The following is a 24,088-nucleotide window of genomic DNA, read 5'->3' on the forward strand; positions in this document are numbered from 1 at the left end:
GGTGCTGTAAACGCGGAAAAGTGTTTTTGTAAATTAGACCAAACAATATTGTAAATGTATGAATGCAAATATATCGGTCATTTGCAAAAGAGAGACATCTTCTGAGCCGGATTTCTGGGGAAAAGCAGGGACTCTTGGCTGGAGTTGATCTTTTATTATATTTTTGTCCTTTTTTTTGTTGCAATAATGACATAACCTCTTTACCACTTACAATATCGCCCACCACATCAGTGGTTAATAATTACATGCTAAATCTTCCCTCTGCCTGCAATGTGCTTAGAGAGGAGGAGGGAAGAGCAGGAAATCACAGCTGCTTGCAAAACACCAAAATGACCATTTGACCATCAGTGTTGTATTTGCTTTAGCTGAAGCCCACAGCAAACTTTTATCACAGGAGGCAAGGACGCGGCATGGAGGCGGCCGGCCACTTCACGTGGCTCTGTCTCCTGGTGTTTAACCTAGGCCAGATCTGCTATATGCAGGTAAGTGCGTGAAGTTAGGTCCTCTCTCTCTATATTGTCTGGGTCCACGGGAAACCTACATTTAACCTTTAGATCACCTGCACACAGGTGCAGCAGCGGTTTTAAAGCAGATCTCGACCTTCCATTGAAAGGGGTGAAATCCACAGCTAAAACCGCAAACGCAATTGACGTGCTATTTATTTTGAAATCCACACGAGCGTGTCCAGTGCAGAAATCGCGCTCTGTGTGTCAACGTGTTTGCCTGTTATGGACGCTGTTCGTTTCTCAGGAGCGTACGGCATTCTACTGATTTGTAATGCTGTGTGTCTCTGCATGACCTGTATCTACTGAATTATACTGACCGCTTTATGTAACTATGAGGGTCCATTAACACGTCCGTATGTGTTATGCGGATCCACAAAACACGGACACCGGCAATGTGCGTTCCGCACATCCGCGGCACTCTCATAGAAAATGCCTTTTCTTGTCCGCAATTGCGGACAAGAATAGGACATGTTCTATTTTTTATTTTTTTTTGTACGGATCCGCAAATGCAGACAGCACATACCGGCCCCATTGAAAATGAACGGGTCCGCACCTGTTGCGCAACGGATGCGGAACCATTTTGCGGACGTGTAAATGGACCCTGATTCTGTAGCAGTAAGGTCATGCAGAGAGATACAGCATTATAAATCAGAATAATGCCGTACGCTTCTGAGAAATGAGCAGTGTCCAGAACGGGGGATCGCGCTCATACACGGAGCATGAGTTCCGCACTGGACACACTCGTGTGGAACAGCCCTGATTAGACGGCTTTTACACAGTCAGCATTTGATCAGTGATTCTGACCCAAAACCAGGTGCTGGTCAAAAACGAATGCAAAACTTTCCATTATACCTTCTCTCCGCTACTGGTTTTGTCTCCCAATCACTGACTGTATAAAGTGGCCTAATCCTTTGAAGATCGTGGGGGAGGGGGGGAGGAGGGTCAGGTCTTATCAGCCTTGACCAGGACTTAATTTTAACTTTTGGAATTTTGTAAGGTAACATTATTTTTAAATCTACCCCCAAAATCGTACATTGTAATTTTTTTTGTATGTATTTTTTAAACTTCCAAGAGAACAATGAACCAAACCGGGAGCACAATTTTATTGTAGCATTTTTTTTATTTATTTTTTTCTAAATACAGTAATAAGTTGAGTAGGAAAATTTACCCCAAAATGTATTGTCTAGTGCAGTAGTTTGCAACTTGTGGTTCTTCAGCTGTTGCAAAACTACAACTCCCAACATGCTGGAGAGCCACATGTTGGAGATGCCAGATGTGTGGATATTGTATGTTGATATGATTCAGTTTAGGTTGTGTGTGGGGACAGCAAAAATTGGGGCGCAATAATTGATCTCTGTATTTTTGAGACGATATCGATGCCTGCAGCCTGTGTCTATGTGTAATGTTGACACTGGGGAGTAGCTATAGGGGGTAGACAAGTAGCACCCAGGTGTCTGGTTGGGCCCAATGTTATGGTGGTGGCAGCACTGTATAGCCTTATTATTTGGGTGACTGTATGGACATGTTCTTCAGCTAAAGGAAGGCACTGTTATTTGGGCACCACACTGTATGATATTGGTATTTGTATGCTGTGTGACAGTATGCCATTTGGAGGGGGTACCAACAGAAGGTACTGCACAGGACATCATCCAATGTAGGGCTGGCCCTGATGACATCATCTGTAGTGACAAAAACCTCACTTTGATGGGCATGGATTGACTGCGGTGGTCCAGTGATCTGTCAACTCATCATCGGCAGGCCGCGTCGGACTGGGGTCCCTTGGGCCCACAAGAGGAAATCATTCTGAGGGCCCATCCTCCATGTATATAGAACCTTAAGGCCTCCTGCACACTACAGTTTTTTTTCACGGTCCGCAAAAACGGGGTCCGTGGGTCCGTGATCCGTGACCGTTTTTTCGTCCGTGGGTCTTCCTTGATTTTTGGAGGATCCACGGACATGAAAAAAAGTCGTTTTGGTGTCCGCCTGGCCGTGCGGAGCCAAACGGATCCGTCCTGAATTACAATGCAAGTCAATGGGGACGGATCCGTTTGATGTTGACACAATATGGTGCCATTTCAAACGGATCCGTCCCCATTGACTTTCAATGTAAAGTCTGGAGTTCTTTTATACCATCGGATTGGAGTTTTCTCCAATCCGATGGTATATTTTAACTTGAAGCGTCCCCATCACCATGGGAACGCCTCTATGTTAGAATATACTGTCGGATATGAGCTACCGTGAACCTCAGATCCGACAGTATATTCTAACACAGAGGCGTTCCCATGGTGATGGGGACGCTTCAGGTTAGAATACACTACAAACTTTGTACAAGACTGCCCCCTGCTGCCTGGCAGCACCCGATCTCTTACAGGGGGATATGATAGCACAATTAACCCCTTCAGGTGCGGCACCTAAAGGGGTTAATTGTACTATCATATCCCCCTGTAAGAGATCAGGGCTGCCAGGCAGCAGGGGGCAGACCCCCCCCCCCCTCCCCAGTTTGAATATCGTTGGTGGCACAGTGTGCGCCCCCCATCGGGCCCCCCCTTCCTCCCTCTAATGTTAGAAATTGTTGGTGGCACAGTGTGCGCCCACCATCGCCCCCCCCTCCCTCCCTCTATTGTAATAAATCGTTGGTGGCACAGTGTGCGCCCACCATCGCCCTCCCTCCCTCTATTGTATTAAATCGTTGGTGGCACAGTGTGCCAACCACCATCGGCCCCCCCCCTCCCTCTATAGCAGTAACAACATTGGTGGCAGTGTGCGGTCTTCCATTCCCCCCCCCCCCATCATTGGTGGCAGCGGAGTTCCGATCGGAGTCCCAGTTTAATCGCTGGGGCTCCGATCGGTAACCATGGCAACCAGGACGCTACTGCAGTCCTGGTTGCCATGGTTACTTAGCAATAGTACAACAGTAGAAGATTCATACTTACCTGCGATTAGCAATAGTACAATTGTAGAAGATTCATACTTACCTGCCTGCTGCTGCGATGTCTGTGACCGGCCGGGAGCTCCACCTACTGGTAAGTGAAAGGTCTGTGCGGTGCATTGCTAAAGAACTGTCACTTACCAGTAGGAGGAGCTCCCGGCCGGTCACAGACATCGCAGCAGCAAGCAGGTAAGTATGAATCTTCTACTATTGTACTATTGCTAAGTAACCATGACAACCAGGGCTGCAGTAGCTTCCTGGTTGCCATGGTTACCGATCGGAGCCCCAGCGATTAAACTGGGACTCCGATCGGAACTACGCTGCCACCAATGATGGGGGGGGGGGGGGGGAGATGGAGGGGGGCGATGGTGTGCGCACACTGTGCCACCAACGATTTTTAACTATAGAGGGAGGAAGGGGGGGGCGATGGGCACACACTGTGCCACCAACGATATTCAAACTGGGGAGGGGGGGGTCTGCCCCCTGCTGCCTGGCAGCCCTGATCTCTTACAGGAGAATATGATAGTACAATTAACCCCTTTAGGTGCCGCACCTGAAGAGGTTAATTGTGCTATCATATCCCCCTGTAAGAGATCGGGTGGTGCCAGGCAGCAGGGGGCAGTCTTGTACCAAGTTTGCAGTGTATTCTAACTAGAAGCGTCCCCATCACCATGGGAACGCTTCTGTGTTAGAATATACTGTCGGAAATGAGTTTTCACGAAGTGAAAACTTAGATCAGAAAAAGCTTTTATGCAGACGGATCTTCGGATCCGTCTGTATGAAAGCAACCTACGGCCACGGATCACGGACACGGATGCCAATCTTGTGTGCATCCGTGTTCTTTCACGGACCCATTGACTTGAATGGGTTAGTGAACCGTTGTCCGTCAAAAAAATAGGACAGGTCATATTTTTTTGACTGACAGGATACACGGATCACGGCCTCGGCTGCAAAACGGTGCATTTTCCGATTTTTCCACGGACCCATTGAAAGTCAATGGGTCCGCGAAAAAAAACGGAAAACGGCACAACGGCCACGGATGCACACAACGGTCGTGTGCATGAGGCCTAAGGGCCCTGTTTTACTAGGAGTCCATTATTGTCAGAGCTTCGGGCCCACCGGAGGATCCTCTGGTACTCTCATGGGCCAGTCCGACCCTGTGGACAGGTGAATAATAGGGGATGCACTTGGTGAGTTTATTGTAATTATTCTTTTATTCTTTTTGTAAGTAGGGATATCATTAAGAAATGTTTTAAAGGAACCAGTCAGCAGGATCATCCCTATTAAACCAGGCTGATTAAAATAATACCTGAGATTTACTTGCAGTGTTACTGAGGATTTTTTTTTTTTTATTCATTATGCAGATGAGGGCTTAGCCCTTTGGTGCACCTCTGCCCCTCAGTGCACTAATGCCCTGATTTGCATACAGAATAACAATCTTTTTTTTCTCTGGAATGCCACAACCGACTGGTATCATTTTGATCAGCAGAGTCAACCCTATCACACAGTATTCCTATTTTAATAGGGTTGATCCAGCTTTCAGGTGCTCTTTAAAGGCGTATTCCAGTTGGTAAAAGTTATCCCCTATCCACAGGATAGAGGATAACTTTAAGATCATCGGGGGTCCTACTGTTGGGACCCCCACCGATCACGAGAACGGGGGCTCCATAGCAGCTGAGTACAGTGCTCCACTATCTCAGGAACTCCCATAGAAATGTATGGAGCAGCCGTTCGCATGTGTAACCGGCCGCTCTGGTCATTTTAGGGGAGCTACAAGGGGCCTGGAAAGGGTACGGGGCCCCAGGGAGAGAGAATGGACAATCCAGTCCATTCTCTGCAACTAGCACTGCCAAGTGCTGCTGCCACCTTGTGGTAACCAGGCACATTACATGAAACACAACAGTTACATGGGATAATTATGCCCATTATTCTTAGATGACATACTTTACATTAGATGACCGGTATTAGCACATAGGAAATGGTAACAAGGTGTCAAAAGGAGTGGTACTGGCAATCTGGGTCATTGCACTTGCAAACGAATGGCTGTGCAAGACATGGATCTGACGGGTCTTCTAAAGCCCCTCTACATATCTATGGCCGGAACGTAATACCACATTTCCCTTCCAGCGACCATGGCTGAACAAAACATGGGGCTTCCAGGAACCAGACCCCCTTCCTGCTACCTTACAAGCATTATTCTAACTACATGTTCCTGTTATCATATTTCAACAGAGACCTGGATATAACCAAAACATACATCACAGGGGCTTCACACCAATTCTGGCTATATTAAAAAGGACACCAGGTAAGACACAAAATATATGTAATTATTGGGATTTATAAGTAACATGTGCCAAGTTACTACCCAAAGCCAGGGTTTCCTAAGCTAGGAGATGTAGTCCTGTAGCAACTTCAGAGTCACAGGTTGGGGAACACTTCTCATTTCCAAGGGTTGAGATGTGTCACATTAGAGGTACCAGATGGGGGATATGGTTGCTATTTTGTTCTTGTCTTCTATTTTTCTATAGGTAGTTATTCATATTTTTATATATTTTTATAATTTTTTTTGACCAGATAGGATCCCTCCATACCTGTAGGATGTCCTTGTGTTAAAGGGATTTTCCAGGTATTTAATAGTGGTGACCTCTCCTCAGGATAGGTTATTAATATCCGATCAGACACTAGGCACCCCCACTGATCAGGAGGCACTGTAGACTTCTGATAGCTCACCAAGCACAGGGCCAGACATTCTATAGTGGCTTAGCTTGGTATTGCAGCTCAGCACCATTGACTTGAAAGGGACTGAGTTACGCCTAGGCCAGGGTTCGCCAACCTGAGGCTCTCCAGCTGTTGCGAAACTACAACTCCCAGCATGCCCAGACTGCCTGCAGCTAGCAGCCTACAGCAGGGCATGGTGGGAGTTGTAGTTTTACAACAGCTAGAGAGCCGCAGGTTGTCCATGCCTGGCCTAGGCCATGTGATCGATGACGTCACTGGCCTAGGAAGAGGACGCAACACTCATCGGAGCACTGTGCTCTCTTCACACAGGTGATTGTTGGGGGTGACAGGAGTGAGAACCCCACCAATCTGATATTGATGACCTATCCTGAGGATAGGTCATCAATATCAAAATCTTGGATGACCTGTTTAAGATTATCATGGGTAGATAGGGGCCTGTGGCCTTCACAGAAGAGAGGGTCCCCACAGCAAAATAAAATTGGCCCCATTATGGTGCCAGATTTTGCAGCCTAAGACTGAAGAGAATGGTGTTTGTTTCCTTTGCTGTAGGGCCAGGGGTGTAGCTATAGGAGGTGCAGAGGTAGCAGTCGCTATCGGGCCCAGGAGCCTGAGGGGGCCCAAAGACCCTTGTGCCGCATAAGAAGACACCAGTATTATAGAAAATGCATGCAGGTCTAGTTACACCACTGGCTGGAGGGAAGGGGTTAGGTCAACAATTTGGCTAAGGGTGGGGCGTCTTAATTTTTGCCTCAGGCAGAATGAAGTCTATGTGCCTCCCTGCCCCTAGCAACAAAGTACTGAGGGAAGGGGGGTCCAAGCTGAAGTCTTGCACCAGGGCCTATGAGCCCTTAGCTACGCCCCTGTGTAGGGGTCATGTCATAGTACATGTGCAGCGAGAACCTGAGGAGCTGGTGCAGAGGATTGGAGTGGTAGTGGCCCTGGTGAAGTGTTGTAACTGTGTACCCCCTCAGGTCATTTGTCCCTGGGGATCAGTACATTGGAAATGCAGTTTTTAAGAATAAAGCCAGAAGTAAACTTATAATGGTCTCTTTTACGAAGTTCAAAAATGTAACTTCAAGTGTTGGATTCCAAGTGCAATTTTCTGGCACTAGTGAGGAATATGGAGGCAGGTTGGATGGCTGCAGTTTAGCCCTTGAAATTGTAGATGTTCACTATCCGATCTAGACTGTAGTTGTAGTCCCTCACCATCTAGCAGTCTTTGATGCAGGTGTTAGCTGGTCACTCCACTGTCTGACGTCTCAAGGATTTAATGGTCTTCTCCCTGAAGACTCCGTCGCAGGAGCTCTGCAGTGTGCTTCCTCTCCCTTCTCAGGTTATGAACTCCCCCTCCTGGCAGGAAGTGGGACTAGCTCACTTCTACTAAGAGGGCAGGACCAGGATTGTTAGAAAAATACATTGCAATGTATAAAATAATAATACAAAGCTATTTACAATAAAACATTTGCAGATACCCCCTAGTCTGGGGTATTTCAAATGGGAAAGGGGGTCCTGGCACAGAAATGCCCCCCATTTCCTCAGAATCTGTAACAACTACTCAAGAAGGGCCAGTGTCATTAGCCTAGCCTGTCTTCATGGTGTTTATGCCAATAGCACTCTAAACCTGGTTCTATTCTTTTTAGAACAGAAAAAAAAACTTAGATTAAAACGAGGGGGGTCCAGAAGAGTGAATGATGGCAGATGATGAAAGCGATGGTTGCATGTAAGAATACCGAAGGGTCTGAGTGATTTAGACTCATCAAACAGATGGCTGCGGGAATACACATGTGCCGTAATGGGAAGATACGGCTCAGTAATGGGACAAAAGTACAAAGTCATAAGCTCCTCAGAATCAAAGGTGTCAGCCTTTGGTTCTCCATACCTCCTGCCTCTTTCATGTATTGAGTCACTATTGACGTATACAAAGGAAAGGAAATGGCTGTTCTGAAACTACAATTCCCAGAATGCTCCATTCACTTCTATGGGAGGTAGAAGAACAGGTGAGCATGTTGCATGCTGGGAGTTGTAGTTTCACAGCAGCTGGAGTGCCAAAGCAATGAGGGTCTCGGACACAGCTTAAAGAGGATGTCCCACAAAAAATATTCTAGTTTTCAAACCAGCCCCTGGATCTGAATTCTTTTGTAATTGCCTGTAATTAAAAATTTAGCATAGTCACTGAGTATTCAATAAAATATATCTGTATAGCGCCACCTGCTGTTTGTTCTTTTTTCTTATTTCTTTGACCTACTCACTGAGATGGCCGCACATGCTTCAGTTTCATCCTTTAGCTGCCTCCTGAGCTGTGATAGAGGAGAGCATGGGACACGCCCCTGAGCTGTGATGGGGAGAGCAGGGACACGCCTCCTGAGCTGTGATGGGGAGAGCTGGGACACGCCTCCTGAGCTGTGATGGGGAGAGCAGGGACACGCCTCCTGAGCTGTGATGGGGAGAGCAGGGACACGCCTCCTGAGCTGTGATGGGGAGAGCAGGGACACGCCCCCTGAGCTGTGATGGGGAGAGCAGGGACACGCCCCCTGAGCTGTGATGGGGAGAGCAGGGACACGCCCCCTGAGCTGTGATGGGGAGAGCAGGGACACGCCCCCTGAGCTGTGATGGGGAGAGCAGGGACACGCCCCCTGAGCTGTGATGGGGAGAGCAGGGACACGCCCCCTGAGCTGTGATGGGGAGAGCAGGGACACGCCCCCTGAGCTGTGATGGGGAGAGCAGGGACACGCCCCCTGAGCTGTGATGGGGAGAGCAGGGACACGCCCCCTGAGCTGTGATGGGGAGAGCAGGGACACGCCCCCTGAGCTGTGATGGGGAGAGCAGGGACACGCCCCCTGAGCTGTGATGGGGAGAGCAGGGACACGCCCCCTGAGCTGTGATGGGGAGAGCAGGGACACGCCCCCTGAGCTGTGATGGGGAGAGCAGGGACACGCCCCCTGAGCTGTGATGGGGAGAGCAGGGACACGCCCCCTGAGCTGTGATGGGGAGAGCAGGGACACGCCCCCTGAGCTGTGATGGGGAGAGCAGGGACACGCCCCCTGAGCTGTGATGGGGAGAGCAGGGACACGCCCCCTGAGCTGTGATGGGGAGAGCAGGGACACGCCCCCTGAGCTGTGATGGGGAGAGCAGGGACACGCCCCCTGAGCTGTGATGGGGAGAGCAGGGACACGCCCCCTGAGCTGTCAGCTTGATATAAATCTCGCAGAGCAATGAATGGGGAGATCTCCATGTGAGGTACAGGGCTGGTTCTAGCTTTGTTAGTAAGAGATTGTCATGTACTATATGATGTCCGATTTATCAGATTTTTACGTTAGTCATGGGATAACCCCTTTAAAGGGAATGTCTTATCAGAAAATGCCCTATTGTTTTATGTTTTACCAGTCACACAACACTCTTCCATAGAGGTCAATGAACATCTCCTGACCACAGGCCCCTATAGTCCACGCCTGCATGTTGTAAACAGTAGATCAGACAAGATCGATGCCCCCATAATCATATCCAGAAACTAGACTGAACAATCTACAATGAGAACCGCTGAAACGGAAATGGGATGTGGCATCTAAACGCACATTACCGCAGTGACATGTGCAGACACGTGACCAGTGCCAGCAGTGAGGCCACCGATTGGCCAGCAGCAGTGATATGCATCTAGATGGCACGTCTCATATCCGGTCCAGCGGGGACTAGAAGCTAAAAGTGATAGTGGCTGTTTGTTTGTTTTTTCTTTCTTTCAATCACTTCACTGTGTCTGACTATATTATAAGGGGTTGCTGGTCTCGGAGAACCCCTTTAAGTAGTCATATTTCACCTGAATCGCAACACCACAATTTCCGATAAAACAACTTGCGGTTTCTGGCGCCTACCTCACTACGCCCATCCTGAATATATCAAATCAATTCCAATTTAGTTGGAATTGTTGATTGTAATAAAACAATAAGAAAACAAAGTTTTGGGCTCCGAATAATAGCTTGACAACATTCCAGATGTTAGCCTAAGGTCTCCTTTCTCCTGCCAAAGGATCAGCTGACTTGTAGATAAGAACGTTTCAGAGATAATCTCACATTCACAGTGTCCATCTTGTAGCTAGATCATCAACAAGAATCCTTTCCATGGAATTTGACGAGGAATTTTGGCCAAAATGTATTTGGAGGAGGGTTGGAAGCAGATTTACTCCCTTTTACAAGAAACTACGTAGTACTTTTATAGCTCTTATTGCTATGAGTTAATGTTTGACCCTATTTTGATGGTCACTCCACCTAATTGTTGTACTGTTATTTGACTATGACACGGTAAATTACTTAATATATCTCCCCACACCTTAAAAGGGTTTTCAAAAATTTGAATACTGATAACCATCAGTATCTGATTGGTGGGAGACCCCCTGCCGATCAGCTGTTTGAGAAGGCACTGGTGTTCCTCAGGGGTGCACCACCAATGAGGCCAGGTGAGGCGATCGCCTCAGGCAGCACCAGGTAGGGGCAATGAGCACTTTTATTGTGGCAAAGGAGTTAAGTTAAGAAATTGGCATGGGGGGGGGGGGGGGCGAAGAAAGGCTAGGTGTACCCCTGGCGCCACGGCCTTCTATAAGCTTACCAAGCAGAGCACATCGCCGTACATTTGATAGCGGCTGTGCTTGGTATCGTGCTCAGTCTCATTCTGTCAGGATATCGACTATCGTCACACGCAAACTGGGATAGTGCAGACCGAAAATTGCTCAGACCCACTATCCTTACCTACTTGCACGGTTGCCCTAAGCAGAGACTCCATAACTGGATGACAGCCCTAGTCTGCAATACATGAAGGGTCAAATGCCAGTAGGACAATGCAGTACAAGTAACGTCAGAGGCAAATGAGAAAAACAATCACACCAAAAAGTCAGAACCAGAGGATCAATACGATACCAAAATGCCAGAAGCCAAAAATGTAGTCACAATACCAAATCCAGAAATCCAAAGCCAGAGGAGTCTTCAATAAGTCCAGGGGACCAGTAGGGGGAGCCAGAGGACAAGAAATTCACCGGCACATGAAGGCCTTTTATACAAGAAGAAGGCTGCTCAGGCTGGCATGCCTCCATGCCAGGTGGAGCTGCTGTGTGCACACGCCCTGATGTTCGAGAGCTCCGGCATAGCTTCTCATTAGCCGGGGGCTCCGACGTCTGCAGCGCTGGTTTCCCCAACAACTGGACGCTGCTGTCGCACAGAGGCGGCCGGGAGAACCATGACACATTCACATCTATGGGGCTGAGCTGCACCTAGGCCACATGACAGATGAACGTGTCGTCATTGGCCTAGGAAAGGCTGTGAGAAGGCCGCGGCGCTCAAAGCAGCACCAGTGCCTTTTCAAACAGCTGATCGTCGGGGATCCCAGGTGTCGGACCCCCACCAATCAGATACTGATGAACTATTCAGAGGATGAGTATTGAAATCTTAGAAAACCCCTTTAAGTGTGCCAGACAACTTGCTTCCATGTTTGACATGCTAGGTCATATATATCACAGGGTACACAGTTCAGAAAACGTAACTTGTAATACTTAAAGGGGTTGTCTCACTTCTGCAAATGTCCTTTTCATGTAGAGGAAGTTAATACAAGCCACTTACTAATCTACTGTGATTGTCCATATTGCCTCCTTTGCTGGCTGGATTCATTTTTCCATCACATTATACACTGCTCGTTTCCATGGTTACGACCACCTTGTAATCCAGCAGCGGTGGCTGTGCCTCCACACTATAGGAAAAAACACCAGCCTTTGTGAGCTCCTACAGTCTTGGCTACCCGAGAGCCCGGGACTTTTTCCTATAGTGTGCTAGCACGACCACCACTGCTGGATTGCAGGGTGGTCGTAACCATGGAAATGAGCAGTGTATATAGTGTGATGGAAAACTGAATCCGATCAGCAAAGGAAGCAATATGGACAACCACAGTACATTAGTAAGTGCCTTGTATTAACTTTCTCTACATGATAAATGCCACTTGCTGACCCCTTTAATACTAAAATAAAACAATAACTACCAAAATGGGGAATACTACAGACTTTGCATCCACCATATCCGTCCCGTGGTGGAATAAATGAAGCAAAAAAAATAGAATACAGGCAGGGAGTGAAAGGGGGAAGGCCAATTCACCCTGCAATGTCACTAGACGCCGATCGGCGAGAGGCACCCTCCTGCAAGGCGAACCCAGCCCAGTACCGGAACCTACCCTACATACACCCTACATACACTGTCTTTTTCTGTTCTGACGCGTTTCCCTCCAGATTGTGGGGCTCATCAGGTAACCAAAGATGGAGATGCTCTCCCCTCCACAGCCTCCGTTAGGTGCAGATTAATGATAACTGAAAAGGCCAAACAAAAGACCAACGGATGGTTACAATCACCAGGCGCACAGCGGGGCACTTACTGCTCCTAGATGCCAGGATAATGCCCACAGCGGGCCTGGTGAATGTAACCATTTGTTTCATTAGTTGCTTTTTTTTGGGCTGCATTCATACAGTGTAATTGACGCCTAATTCACACATGGTGATATAACGCGGTTTGAAGGTAAAAAAAAAAACAAAAAAAAAACAAAACAAAAGCTATATTTTTAACTGCTGAAACAAATCTTAACAATATTGTTTCTTCTCCCAGAACTCAATGATAAGATTGCTCTCGTTTTATTAAAGTAGCAATTCCCATAACAGGTCTGTATTAGTGAGCTGCGGTATTATAAGTAATATATTAGAGAAGGTTCATCTGATAGCTTCAGTAGACTTACAGCTATCGTAGCAAAGACATCTATAATAATATGTCCTTGTGCATTTCATAATCTAGTGTTTGTGTGGTTGTTATTGCAGTCACATCGACATGCATGATGATCTCCTCCATTGTATTTCCAGCAGCACAGATTCTTATTTATAGCCTTATTACGCCTATTTCTATTAAGCTTTATATAAAAGCTGAGCATTCGGGAGTTAAAAGCAGCATTTCAAATGCAAGTTCAAGTGCTTACATTGGTTTGTTTTCAAGGGGTTCTTCTATATTGATGACCTTTCCTCAGGATGAGTCATCAATATTAAATCGGGGGGGGGGGGGGGTCCGACACCCGGCACCCCCACTGATCAGCTGTATGAGGAGACTGCACGCGCAATGCACACGTGCCATCTACCGTCTCTTTTCCTGCTGCTATGCCTATGGCAAAGCAAGAGAGACCTCACACAGCTGATCGGCGGGGGTCCGACACCTGGCACCCTGAGGATAGGTCATCAATATAGTAGATGGAAAAATGTGTGGATGGGCACTCTATATGAAGGTAAATAGGACGTATTTTATTAATATAATTTCATAAAATGCAAACAATATATAAATCAATATAAAATAATTCTCGCTCTTTTATATTGCAATAGAGTACATATATGTTTTCAACACTGTGGATATTTATAGCAAAAAATTGCTGGAAAAACTACTTATAAATAAGATAGAGATGTATTTTCACAAATAATATGAAAACAAAACATCAAAAAGCAGTTCTTTTAACTGGACTCAACAACATATATTAAACTGCAAATATAGTGAAAAAAACGCATCTATATTGAAAAAAAACGCATCCTTACAAAAAAAACGCATTGAAACCGCAACCAGGCCAGAATCTTACAAAAAAGCAGATCCAGTCCGTCTTTTGGTATGCAATACAAATCCAGAACGGATTTTGAGAAACACCTGAAATTGGTATAAAAGACGAGGATTTAGAGAATTGGGGTATGCCACTGAGGAAGGGGACAGCATCTCCCCGAAACGCGTCTTGCGTAGGACCGTGAAAGATACCCCGATCCTAAAGAACTTAAGTGCACTAAGAAGAAAAAGGAACATTTCTAATCCATTTGAATAGATTGGAAAGACGTCATTTACCTGCGCCGAAAAAAGACGTGGTCTCTATACCAAACTAGCTTCTGCTAATCAGCAGCAAGAGACACGTGGGACGCGACCAACTCTGCAGCCGGGACGCCGGCGTGCTATGTGGAGGACGAACCTATTCGCAAGTTCCCGCAAACTATAGGCAAAGGTAAGCCCACACAGTGGGTAAAAGCTTTTCTTGACGCAATATACAGCACTAACTGGAAAAAGAACGATCCACTATATCATCAAGGATTTTCGCCATAGCGATCTGACCTGGATGCCAGTATTGGAATACTTTAAAGATTAACACTAGAGAGACTGGTTACATCTGTAGCGAACTCCATGTGGACATAAAAGGAGACTGTTCACTGTTTACAAAGAGTTTCAATTTGAGCAGGAACTTGCTACATAGAGAATTTACAGTACACCAATGATTTTAAATAAGAAATTAAAGTGGCTATACTAAATAGGACCATCTATTATTATCAGTGAAATCACATATGTCTTTTTAACCTGTTTGGATAAATAGTATTACATGCAACGGGGACTGAGTGCCTGATCAATCCCACCCAATATAAAATCTCATTTCCAGGACAAATCGGCCCTGTGATAGAAAGTGGGGTTTGCATTAGGTATCAGCCCCAGTTTCATGAAGTAACACAAGGATTTGATCTGTTTCCAAGTGTTATATATTTTTTACAGATTTTTATACAGAGTGTGTATTTATTTTATATTGATTTATATATTGTTTGCATTTTATGAAATTATATTAATAAAATACGTCCGATTTACCTTCATATAGAGTGCCCATCCACACATTTTTCCATTTTAAACCATTATTTTGAGGAGTGTACTCAAATTGTGGTTGGTGCACCTACCGTGGGGGAACAGAGGTGAGCGGATCTCTAAAACTACTTTTTCTATACATCAATATAGTAGAGCCTGGAGAACCGCTTTTAGGCTGGGTTCACACCTGAGCGTTGCGCAAACGCGCGTTTTTGTCGCGCATTTTTATGCGCGTTTTTTGTAATAGTAAACGCGCGTTTGACGCGCGTTTGTGTGATTGACTACAGTGTCCTATGGCCACAAACGCGCGTCAAAACGCCCCAAAGTCGCTCATGTACTTTTTTGAGCGTCGGGCGTTTTACAGCGCGATCGTACGCGCTGTAAAACGCTCAGGTGAGAACCATTCCCATAGGGAATCATTGGTTCTTGCCTGTTGTGCGTTTTACAGCGCGTAGGAACGCGCTGTAAAACGCTCAGGTCTGAACCCAGGGTTAAAGAACTAGAAATAAATGCTAAAACTAAAGGCCGACTATTTGTCAGTCTGCATCATTTTCTGCATCATCCTGAGTCTTGTAGAAATCCTGCACAGAATAAAGGCAGTAATCTCCCCCTGAATAGTGACGGAATGGGGGGAAGGGGCGTAGACAAGGGGCGGGGCTTAATATTTTTGTTCCACTGTAAATAGTAAATGGCACAGAGGCTCCTGCTCCTGCCACCAGCTTGTCATAGGACAGTGAGGAGGAGCAGGGGGGACATGAATGACCTCCTGGAACACACACGGAATACTTTTTTTTTTAAAATATATATTTCTCCGTTGTTACTGAGACAAACGGAATAGGAGAGGAAAAAAGGAAGTGCTGTGATTATTTTTTTACTTAAATTTTTTTTTCGGCATCTCTGTATGTTAGTATTCTTTTTAAAATGGCTGGTTTTTATTTTTTTTATTGAAAGCCGGAAACCATGACTTTCTTCATGATCTCCGACTTTCAATAAAAAGATGAAAAATAGCCATTTTAAAAGAATACTAAATGCAGAATACAAAGAAAAAGAGTGCGGTGTGCCACACTAAAAAGTGCACAAAAATTTGGTCTTTAACAAGGTAGCAAGAGAAGGGCTCCCATAAACCAATCCTCATCCCTCCGAGCCAGAAGGCCCTGTAAAGTTCAGGGACAGGTGGCCATCCTCAGCTGAAACCAAGGAAGAACCCACTGTGATCTGGCATTCACCTAGACTACCACCCCAGGTGTTGACCATAGTCTTAACTGAGGTCTGGTTTCTCCAGAAGGGGGATCCAAGTTGTTCCATGGGGATGACTACACACACACACACACACACTTCCCCTAGACCTTCAGGAGGTAAACCATAAGGCCCCTTTCACGCAGGCGAGTATTCCGTGCGGATGCGATGCGTGAATTGAACGCATTGCACCCACACTGAATACCGACCCATTCATTAGTATAGGGCTGTGCACATGAGCGGTGATTTTCACGCATCACTTGTGCGTTGAGTGAAAATCGCAGCATGCTCTATATTGTGCGATTTTTCACGCGACGCAGGCCCCATAGAAGTGCGATTTTCACGCACGGTTGCTAGGAGACGATCGGGATGGAGACCCGATCATTATTATTTTCCCTTATAACATGGTTATAAGGGGAAATAATAGCATTCTGAATACAGAATGCATAGTAAAACAGCGCTGGAGGGGTTAAAAAAAACTCCCCTTAGTCCACTTGATCGCAAAGCCCGGCATCTCCTTCTGTCTCCTTTGTTGAATAGGACCTGTGGTGAGCATTAAATACAGGTAAAGGACCTTTGATGACGTCACTCCGGTCATCACATGGTACGTCACCATGGTAAAAGATCATGTGACGTACCATGTGATGACCGGAGTGACGTCAACAAAGGTCCTTTACCTGTATTTAATGCTCACCACAGGTCCTATTCAACAAAGGAGACAGAAGGAGATGCGGGGCTTCGCGATCAAGTGGACTAAGGTGAGTTAAATTATTATATATATATATTTTTTTAACCCCTCCAGCGCTATTTTACTATACATTCTGTATTCAGAATGCTATTATTATAACATGGTTATAAGGGAAAATAATACAATCTACAGAACTCTGTGAAGAAGTTCGGGTTTGGGTACCAAAAATGCGCGATTTTTTTCACACGAGTGCAAAACGCAATACAATGTTTTGCACTCGCGCAGAAAAATCACGGGTGTTCCCGCAGCGCACCCGCCTCTTATCCGGGCCAAAAATATGACGCCCGTGTGAAAGAGGCCTAAGGGTGCCACATCTTCCAAAAGGACTTTGTACCATACATGGCCATGGGTTGTGTTTGGTATTGCAGCTCAGCTCCATTGAAGCGAATGGGGTGCGTAACTCTCTCAGTACTGATTGGACAGTATCGGAAGGTCAGTCAGACCTCCATTCCAAATTGTGGCGAGAGAGGGTGTGTCGAGGGGCATGCGTATTGACCAAAGGAAATGGTAACGGCCATTTCTCAATGTATTAATTTATTTTCAGGAGGAAAAAAAAGAGGAACCTGCAGTTTTAAAGGGGTTGTCCACCTTTTTCTTACTAATGATCTATCTTCTGGATAGGTCATCAGTATCTGATTGGTGGAGTCTGAAACCCAGGACCCCGCTGATCAGCTGTTTGAAAAGGCAGCGACGCTCGCATTAGGACCTCGGCTTTCTCATAGTGTCCCGCAGGCCAGTGATGTCACAACTATAGGTCACGCCATACAAGTGAATGGGGCTGAGCTGTGCCCAGGGCACGTGACCTATAGTTGGGACGTCACTGGCCTGTGGGAAGATGCACGAAGGCCGAGGCTGATCAGATGCTGATGACCTATCCAAAGGACAGATCATCAGTAACAATAAGGCTCACAACCCCTTTAAGAAAGCATGCTATTTGCTAAAAATGACATGTCAGGAAATCTGACAAGTCCACTTTTAAAGGGGATGTGCCATGATTGATGTAAAAATGTAAATCATATAGTACATGACAATAGCTTTCTAACAAAGCTAGAAACAGCCCTGTACCTCACATGGATCCAGAGATCTCCACATTCACTTCTTCAATTGTTCTGCTAGATTTATTTCAGGGTGCAGCTCTTTCCCTGTAACTGCTCCAGCTCCTAACAGAAGATATGTTTGGTGACAGTTGAAGGATAGGACTGAGCATGTGCGACCACCTCAGTGAGGTGGATAAAACATCCCCGGAGTGGTGTTACCACTCCTGCATCCTACTACTGTCTTTATTGGTAGAGATGAGCGAATTTCGTATTTTAAAATTCGTTCACGCTTCGTTTGGTGGTACTTGCACGTTAGAGAACGAGATTCTTGTTTTTGCAATTGATTCTTCCCCTCTTTCTCAAAGGAGTCTTACTCACATTGTTCATGGTATTCATTTAAGGGTGGGTGATTCACATGCTGAGATTATTTCTTGTTTTGTCATGAAGGATTTGTCAGCGCCAATAGTGTTGGGGTTGTCTAGACATAACCCAATTATAGACTGGCAAGCGAGACAAATCATTGGTTGGAGCAAGTTTTGTTCGGATAATTGTCTTGTCACATCTATCGCTGAAGTGTCCATTACGGCCTTGCCTCAGTATCTCTCGGATTTTTCAGATGTCTTTTCGGAGGGTGGGGCTCAGGAATTGCCCCCTCATCGAGACTATGATTGTCCAGTGAATCTTATTCCGGGGGCTAAGTTGCCTAAGTCTCGGCTTTACAACCTCTCTCAACCCGAGAGAGAGGCCATGCGAAAGTATGTCGCCGAGAGTTTGGCAAAGGGTCATATCAGACCATCTAAGTCTCCAGTGGCAGTAGGTTTGTTCTTCGTGAAGAAGAAAGATGGATCTCTGAGACCATGTTTGGACTTCCGGGAGTTGAACCGTATTACAGTCCGGGATCCATATCCCCTGCCTCTGATCTCTGATCTTTTTGATCAGATTGTTGGAGCCAAGGTGTTCTCCAAGTTGGATTTGAGGGGAGCATACAATCTGATCAGGATCAAGGAGGGGGATGAGTGGAAGACTGCCTTCAATACGCACGAGGGTCATTTTGAGAACCTGGTAATGCCTTTTGGGTTGACGAATGTGCCAGCGGTATTTCAGCGATTCGTCAATGATATTTTTCATCACTTGGTGGGGAGGTTCGTAGTAGTTTACCTAGATGACATCTTAATTTATTCTCCTGATCTGAAGACCCATCAGGATCATGTGAGACAGGTTTTGACGATCCTTCGAGAGAATAAGTTATATGCTAAACTAGAGAAATGTTTGTTTGCGGTGCAAGAGCTTCCGTTCTTGGGATACATGCTTTCTGATTCCGGTTTTCGTATGGACCCCGAAAAGGTCCGGGCAGTTCTGGAGTGGGACCGACCGGAGAATCAGAAAGCTTTGATGCGGTTCTTGGGGTTTGCGAATTATTATAGAAAATTTATTTCAAATTATTCCACCCTAGTCAAAGCCCTTACTGATATGACCAAGAAGGGCGCTGATGTCTCTGTCTGGTCGGATGAGGCATTGCAGGCCTTTTCGGCCATTAAGGAGCGTTTTGCGTCTGCTCCCATTCTGGTGCAGCCGGATGTATCTCAGCCATTCGTGGTGGAGGTTGATGCATCAGAGGTGGGGGTTGGGGCGGTGCTTTCGCAGGGTTCTTCTCCTGGCAAGTGGGTCTCGTGTGCCTTCTTCTCCAGGAAGCTCTCGGTCGCCGAGAGGAATTATGATGTTGGAGATAGGGAATTGTTGGCTATCAAGTTGGCCTTTGAGGAATGGCGTCACTGGTTGGAGGGGGCGTCCCACCCCGTTACGGTGTATACAGACCATAAGAATTTGGCCTACCTGCAATCTGCCAAGCGTCTGAACCCTAGACAGGCCAGATGGTCACTGTTTTTTACCAGGTTCAATTTCGTGGTTACCTTTCGCCCAGGGGTCAAGAACGTCAAGGCAGATGCCTTGTCTCGCAGCTTCCCTGGGGGAGGTGATTCAGAGGATCCGGCGCCGATTTTGGCGGATGGGGTGGTGGTCTCCGCTCTGTACCCTGAATTGGAGATGGAGGTATTGGGAGCTCAGGAGGGGGCTCCTGGTTCGTGTCCTCCAGGGAGGTTGTTTGTTCCTGAGGGCCTACGATACAAGGTGTTTAAGGAACATCACGATACTGTTCTCGCTGGACATCCTGGTGGTAAGTCCACCTGTGATCTGGTGTCCCGGAGGTTCTGGTGGCCAGGGTTGCATAAGAGTATTGAGAATTACGTGACAGCTTGTGAAACCTGCGCTCGGTCAAAGGTTGCTCATACTCGACCGCCTGGTTCACTTCTTCCATTGTCTATTCCATCTCGTCCTTGGACGCATTTGTCCATGGACTTTATTACGGACCTGCCGAGTTCCTCCGGGAAAACAGTGATTTTGGTGGTAGTCGACCGTTTCAGTAAAATGGCTCACTTTATACCACTAATGGGTCTGCCTAACGCTAAGACTCTTGCGCAGATCTTTGTGGATAATATTGTGAAATTGCACGGTGTTCCTTCAGATGTGGTCTCTGATAGGGGCACGCAGTTTGTCTCCAGGTTTTGGAGGGCGTTCTGCTCTCGGCTTGGCATTAAACTTTGTCTCGTCGGCTTTTCATCCACAGTCGACTGGTCAGACGGAGCGTACCAATCAAAACCTGGAGACCTACTTGAGGTGCTTTGTGGCTGAGAATCAGGAGGACTGGTCCTCATTCTTGTCCTTAGCAGAATTTGCATTGAATAACCGTAGGCAGGAGTCCACGGGTAAGTCGCCATTTTTTGGCGCATACGGTTTCCATCCTCAGTTTGGAACCTTTTCTGGGACTGGTTCCTCTGGGATGCCAGAGGAGGAGAGATTCTCTTCTGCCTTATCCTCCATCTGGCGGAGGATTCAAGGGAATTTGGAGAAGATGGGTGAGAGGTATAAACGAATGGCTGACAAGAGACGTGTGACTGGTCGGGACCTGTGTGTGTGTGAGGGTGATCTGGTGTGGTTGTCCACTAAGAATATCAAATTGAGAGTGCCATCTTGGAAACTGGGTCCAAGATTTATTGGTCCGTATAAGATTTCTGCGGTGATCAATCCTGTGGTGTTTCGGCTGGATCTTCCGCAGACTTGGAGGATCCATGATGTCTTCCACAGGTCTTTGCTAAAAAAGTATGTTAAACTGGTGGTACCATCGCCATTGCCTCCTCCTGTTCTAGTCGAGGGAAACTTGGAGTTCGAGATCTCCAGGATTCTCGACTCGAGAGTTCTTCGGGGCTCCCTCCAGTACCTGGTGCACTGGAGGGGATACGTCCTGAAGAGAGGATGTGGGTTCCGGCGTCTGATGTCAACGCCAGCCGACTGGTGAGGGCCTTTCATAGGTCCCATCCGGATAAGGTTGGTCCGGGGTGTCCGGAGGTCACCCGTAGAAGGGGGGGGGGGGTACTGTCATGCCCCACTCTGACCATGTGCAGAGGTCAGCCAGGATAGCAGCACGAGTTTAGTGATTGCTTTGGAGCCGTGCTGGATCCGCCTCTCTCAGGTGCACTGGGTGGGGTCTTTAGGTTAAATAGCACACTGCCCAGTGCCCTGAGCGGATTATACTGTTCATTCTGTCTGGGAAGTTTGGAGAGAAGGTTGGCTGTCTGTTCCTGCTCTGAGATAAGTGTCATTGCTTGTTCGGTTGTTTGTGTCTTCTCGTCCATCCAGGTTCTGTGCAAGCAGACTGCTCCTATCTCCCCACTTCACCATCTTAGGGAGTTCAGGGTTTTTGTTAGCCGAGGCTGGAGGACACTAGTACACCTACCTTCAAGGTCTACTTTGGGCTGAGCAGTGCAGGGAAAGAGGTCAGGGATAAGCTAGGAGGTGACCCTTCCCCTGTCTCTCGTACAGAGCCTGGTTGGTGTGTTGTCTTTGATAGTGGGTGTACGTCCGCCGTTACACTGGGGTCCAGCCGTATCCAGGTAGGAGCACCGTGACGCACACATAAAGAGACCTTTTAGGCCGCAACATACCACTTGGCATTTCATACACCTGGGACGAGATATATAGAGGGCCCTGGGGGGAGACCGCCTGTTGCATGGACAAGAGATAAGGAAAAGAACAAACTGTCTGTACTAAATTTTTTATTGCATGCAATTATAAAAGCATTCAGATCCAGGGGCTGGTTTTAAAATTTAGATTTTCTTTCTTTTTTTTGTGGCACAACCCTTTTAGATATCATATCTAGTTGTACTGCACATGCATGCGAATGTGCAATTTGGTTGAAATGTCCTCATTCAGTACTTCAAACATGGGGGGGGGGGGTGTCGAAGGGTGAGTCATCTTAGTGGTTTTATCATGGTTTGCAGTGATTTTACAAAAATGAACAAAAAAACACAGAAACCTAAAGCCTATGTAATGCTACCCCACACACAGTGTATGCTTCTATATAGGAGTATATAACTTACCGTATATAATTACATGTGTACATTCAGTAATAATCTTGTGGTAGCATTTCAATCATTTTTCCCTCTTCTCTCCAGTTTTGACTGTAGATGGTAAACATTGTAAGATTCCATTTCTGCTGGGTGGAAGTTTGCGGTTCGCCTGTGAATCTCGGTGGTACAAAAACAAAACGTGGTATGTAAATCATGTCAGTGCAATGTCTTTGAAAGAAGATTCCTCCTTAAAAACTGTCGCCAATCACTGCCTATCCCTGACCCCCACCACTCAGACCTCCCCTAGTACACCTTTGCATCTTGCCTATTTCCATTGTTGGGCCTCATTTACACTAACATTAGAAAACGGCCATGTGAAAGCAGTTTTTAGAACCAATTAAACTCTATGGTGCTATTCACATGGCCATTTTTTTTAACCTCCAGTGAATAAATATAGAACCATTTTTGGAGTTTTCATTGCCAGATGGACCCCACTGAAATCAATGGCACTGTTTTTAGAGGCCGTTTAGACAGAAGTGCACCGTCTAATGGCCATTAAAAAACGGGTAAAATTGACATTTCAGGGATTAAAAAAAGAAAAACGCCTTATCCACTTGCACGCATTAGGACACTTGCTCCTCACTGGAGGCAGCAGGACCTGATGCTCTCAACGGGTGACATCACATAATCATGCTGGGAGTATCAGGTCCTGCTGCCTGCAGTAGAAGAGCGAGTGTCCCTGCGCATGCAAGTGGTGGTGGTGGGGGATTCCCCCCCCCCTTCGCACAAGCAGAATGGTGGCTACTCAAGGGGACATTCTTTATACTGGGGGCCACTAAGTTTGGCATTATTCATGCTGGGGAGCACAAAGGGAGCCATTAATCAAACTAGGGGCACTAATGGGGGCATTAATATTACTGGGGGCACTAATGGGGGCATTAGTATTACTGGGGGCACTAATGGAGGCATTAATCTTACCAGGGGGGCACTAATGGGGGCATTAATCATACTAGGGGGCATTAATAGGGGCATCATACTGGGGGCACTAATAGGGGCATTAATCTTACTGGGGGCACTAATGGGGGCGTTAGTATTACTGGGGGCACTAATGAAGGCATTAATCTTACATGGGGGCACTAATGGGGGCATTAATCATACTAGGGGGCATTAATAGGGGCATCATACTGGGGGCACTAATAGGGGCTTTAATCTTACTGGGGGCACTAATTATATATTGTGTTAAACTCTGAATCTGACCGTAGATATAGCCCATCCATGATACCATGCTTACTTGTAGAGCCCCTTAAGCCAGGAAGATCATAGGTCAGTGATGGCTAACCTCCGACACTCCAACTGTGGTAAAACTACAACTCCCAAGATGTACCCTTGCTTGGCTGTTCTCAGAACTCTATAGAAATGAATGGAGCATGCTGGGAGTCGTAGTTTCACCACAGCTGGAGTGCTGGAAGTTAGCCATCACTGCCATACTGTAGGTTCATCATACATAGAATGAATCCCTAAACTAATTTAACATGAACTCCAAAAACACCCAACCAAACCAAAGGAACCGGCCTCCCATGTGTTTCCTTCCCGGTGGGCTTGTGCTTATGCATGGAAGCCTATCTGAAGTGGCAGAGCAGAGTTACAGCGTAAAGCAGGGATGTCAAACTCATGGCCCGACAGCTGTTTAAAAACTACAACTACCATCATGCCTGGACATCCTACAGCTATCAGAGCATGCTGGGAGCTGTAGCTTTGCAACAGCTGGAGGGCCATGAGTTTGACATCTGTGGTGTAAAGGATGATGGAGAAACAGCTTCATGTGCCTCACCA

The 24,088-nt window shown here is 46.6% G+C and overlaps 1 protein-coding gene across 1 annotated transcript in view; it reads left to right on the plus strand.

The window, feature by feature from the left end:
* The first annotated feature begins 294 nt into the window (after nucleotides 1–294).
* Nucleotides 295–24,088, plus strand: part of HGFAC (HGF activator) — an 86,639-nt gene continuing 62,845 nt past the window's right edge. Inside the window, 3 exon segments of the mRNA XM_044295732.1 lie at nucleotides 295–482; nucleotides 5,668–5,740; nucleotides 22,361–22,457. Of these exon segments, the coding sequence (XP_044151667.1) occupies nucleotides 411–482; nucleotides 5,668–5,740; nucleotides 22,361–22,457 (242 nt within the window). The 5' untranslated portion in view covers nucleotides 295–410.

This window comes from Bufo gargarizans, chromosome 1, assembly GCF_014858855.1.
Source record: "Bufo gargarizans isolate SCDJY-AF-19 chromosome 1, ASM1485885v1, whole genome shotgun sequence".
In the NCBI taxonomy this organism is placed as follows: Eukaryota; Metazoa; Chordata; class Amphibia; order Anura; family Bufonidae; genus Bufo; species Bufo gargarizans.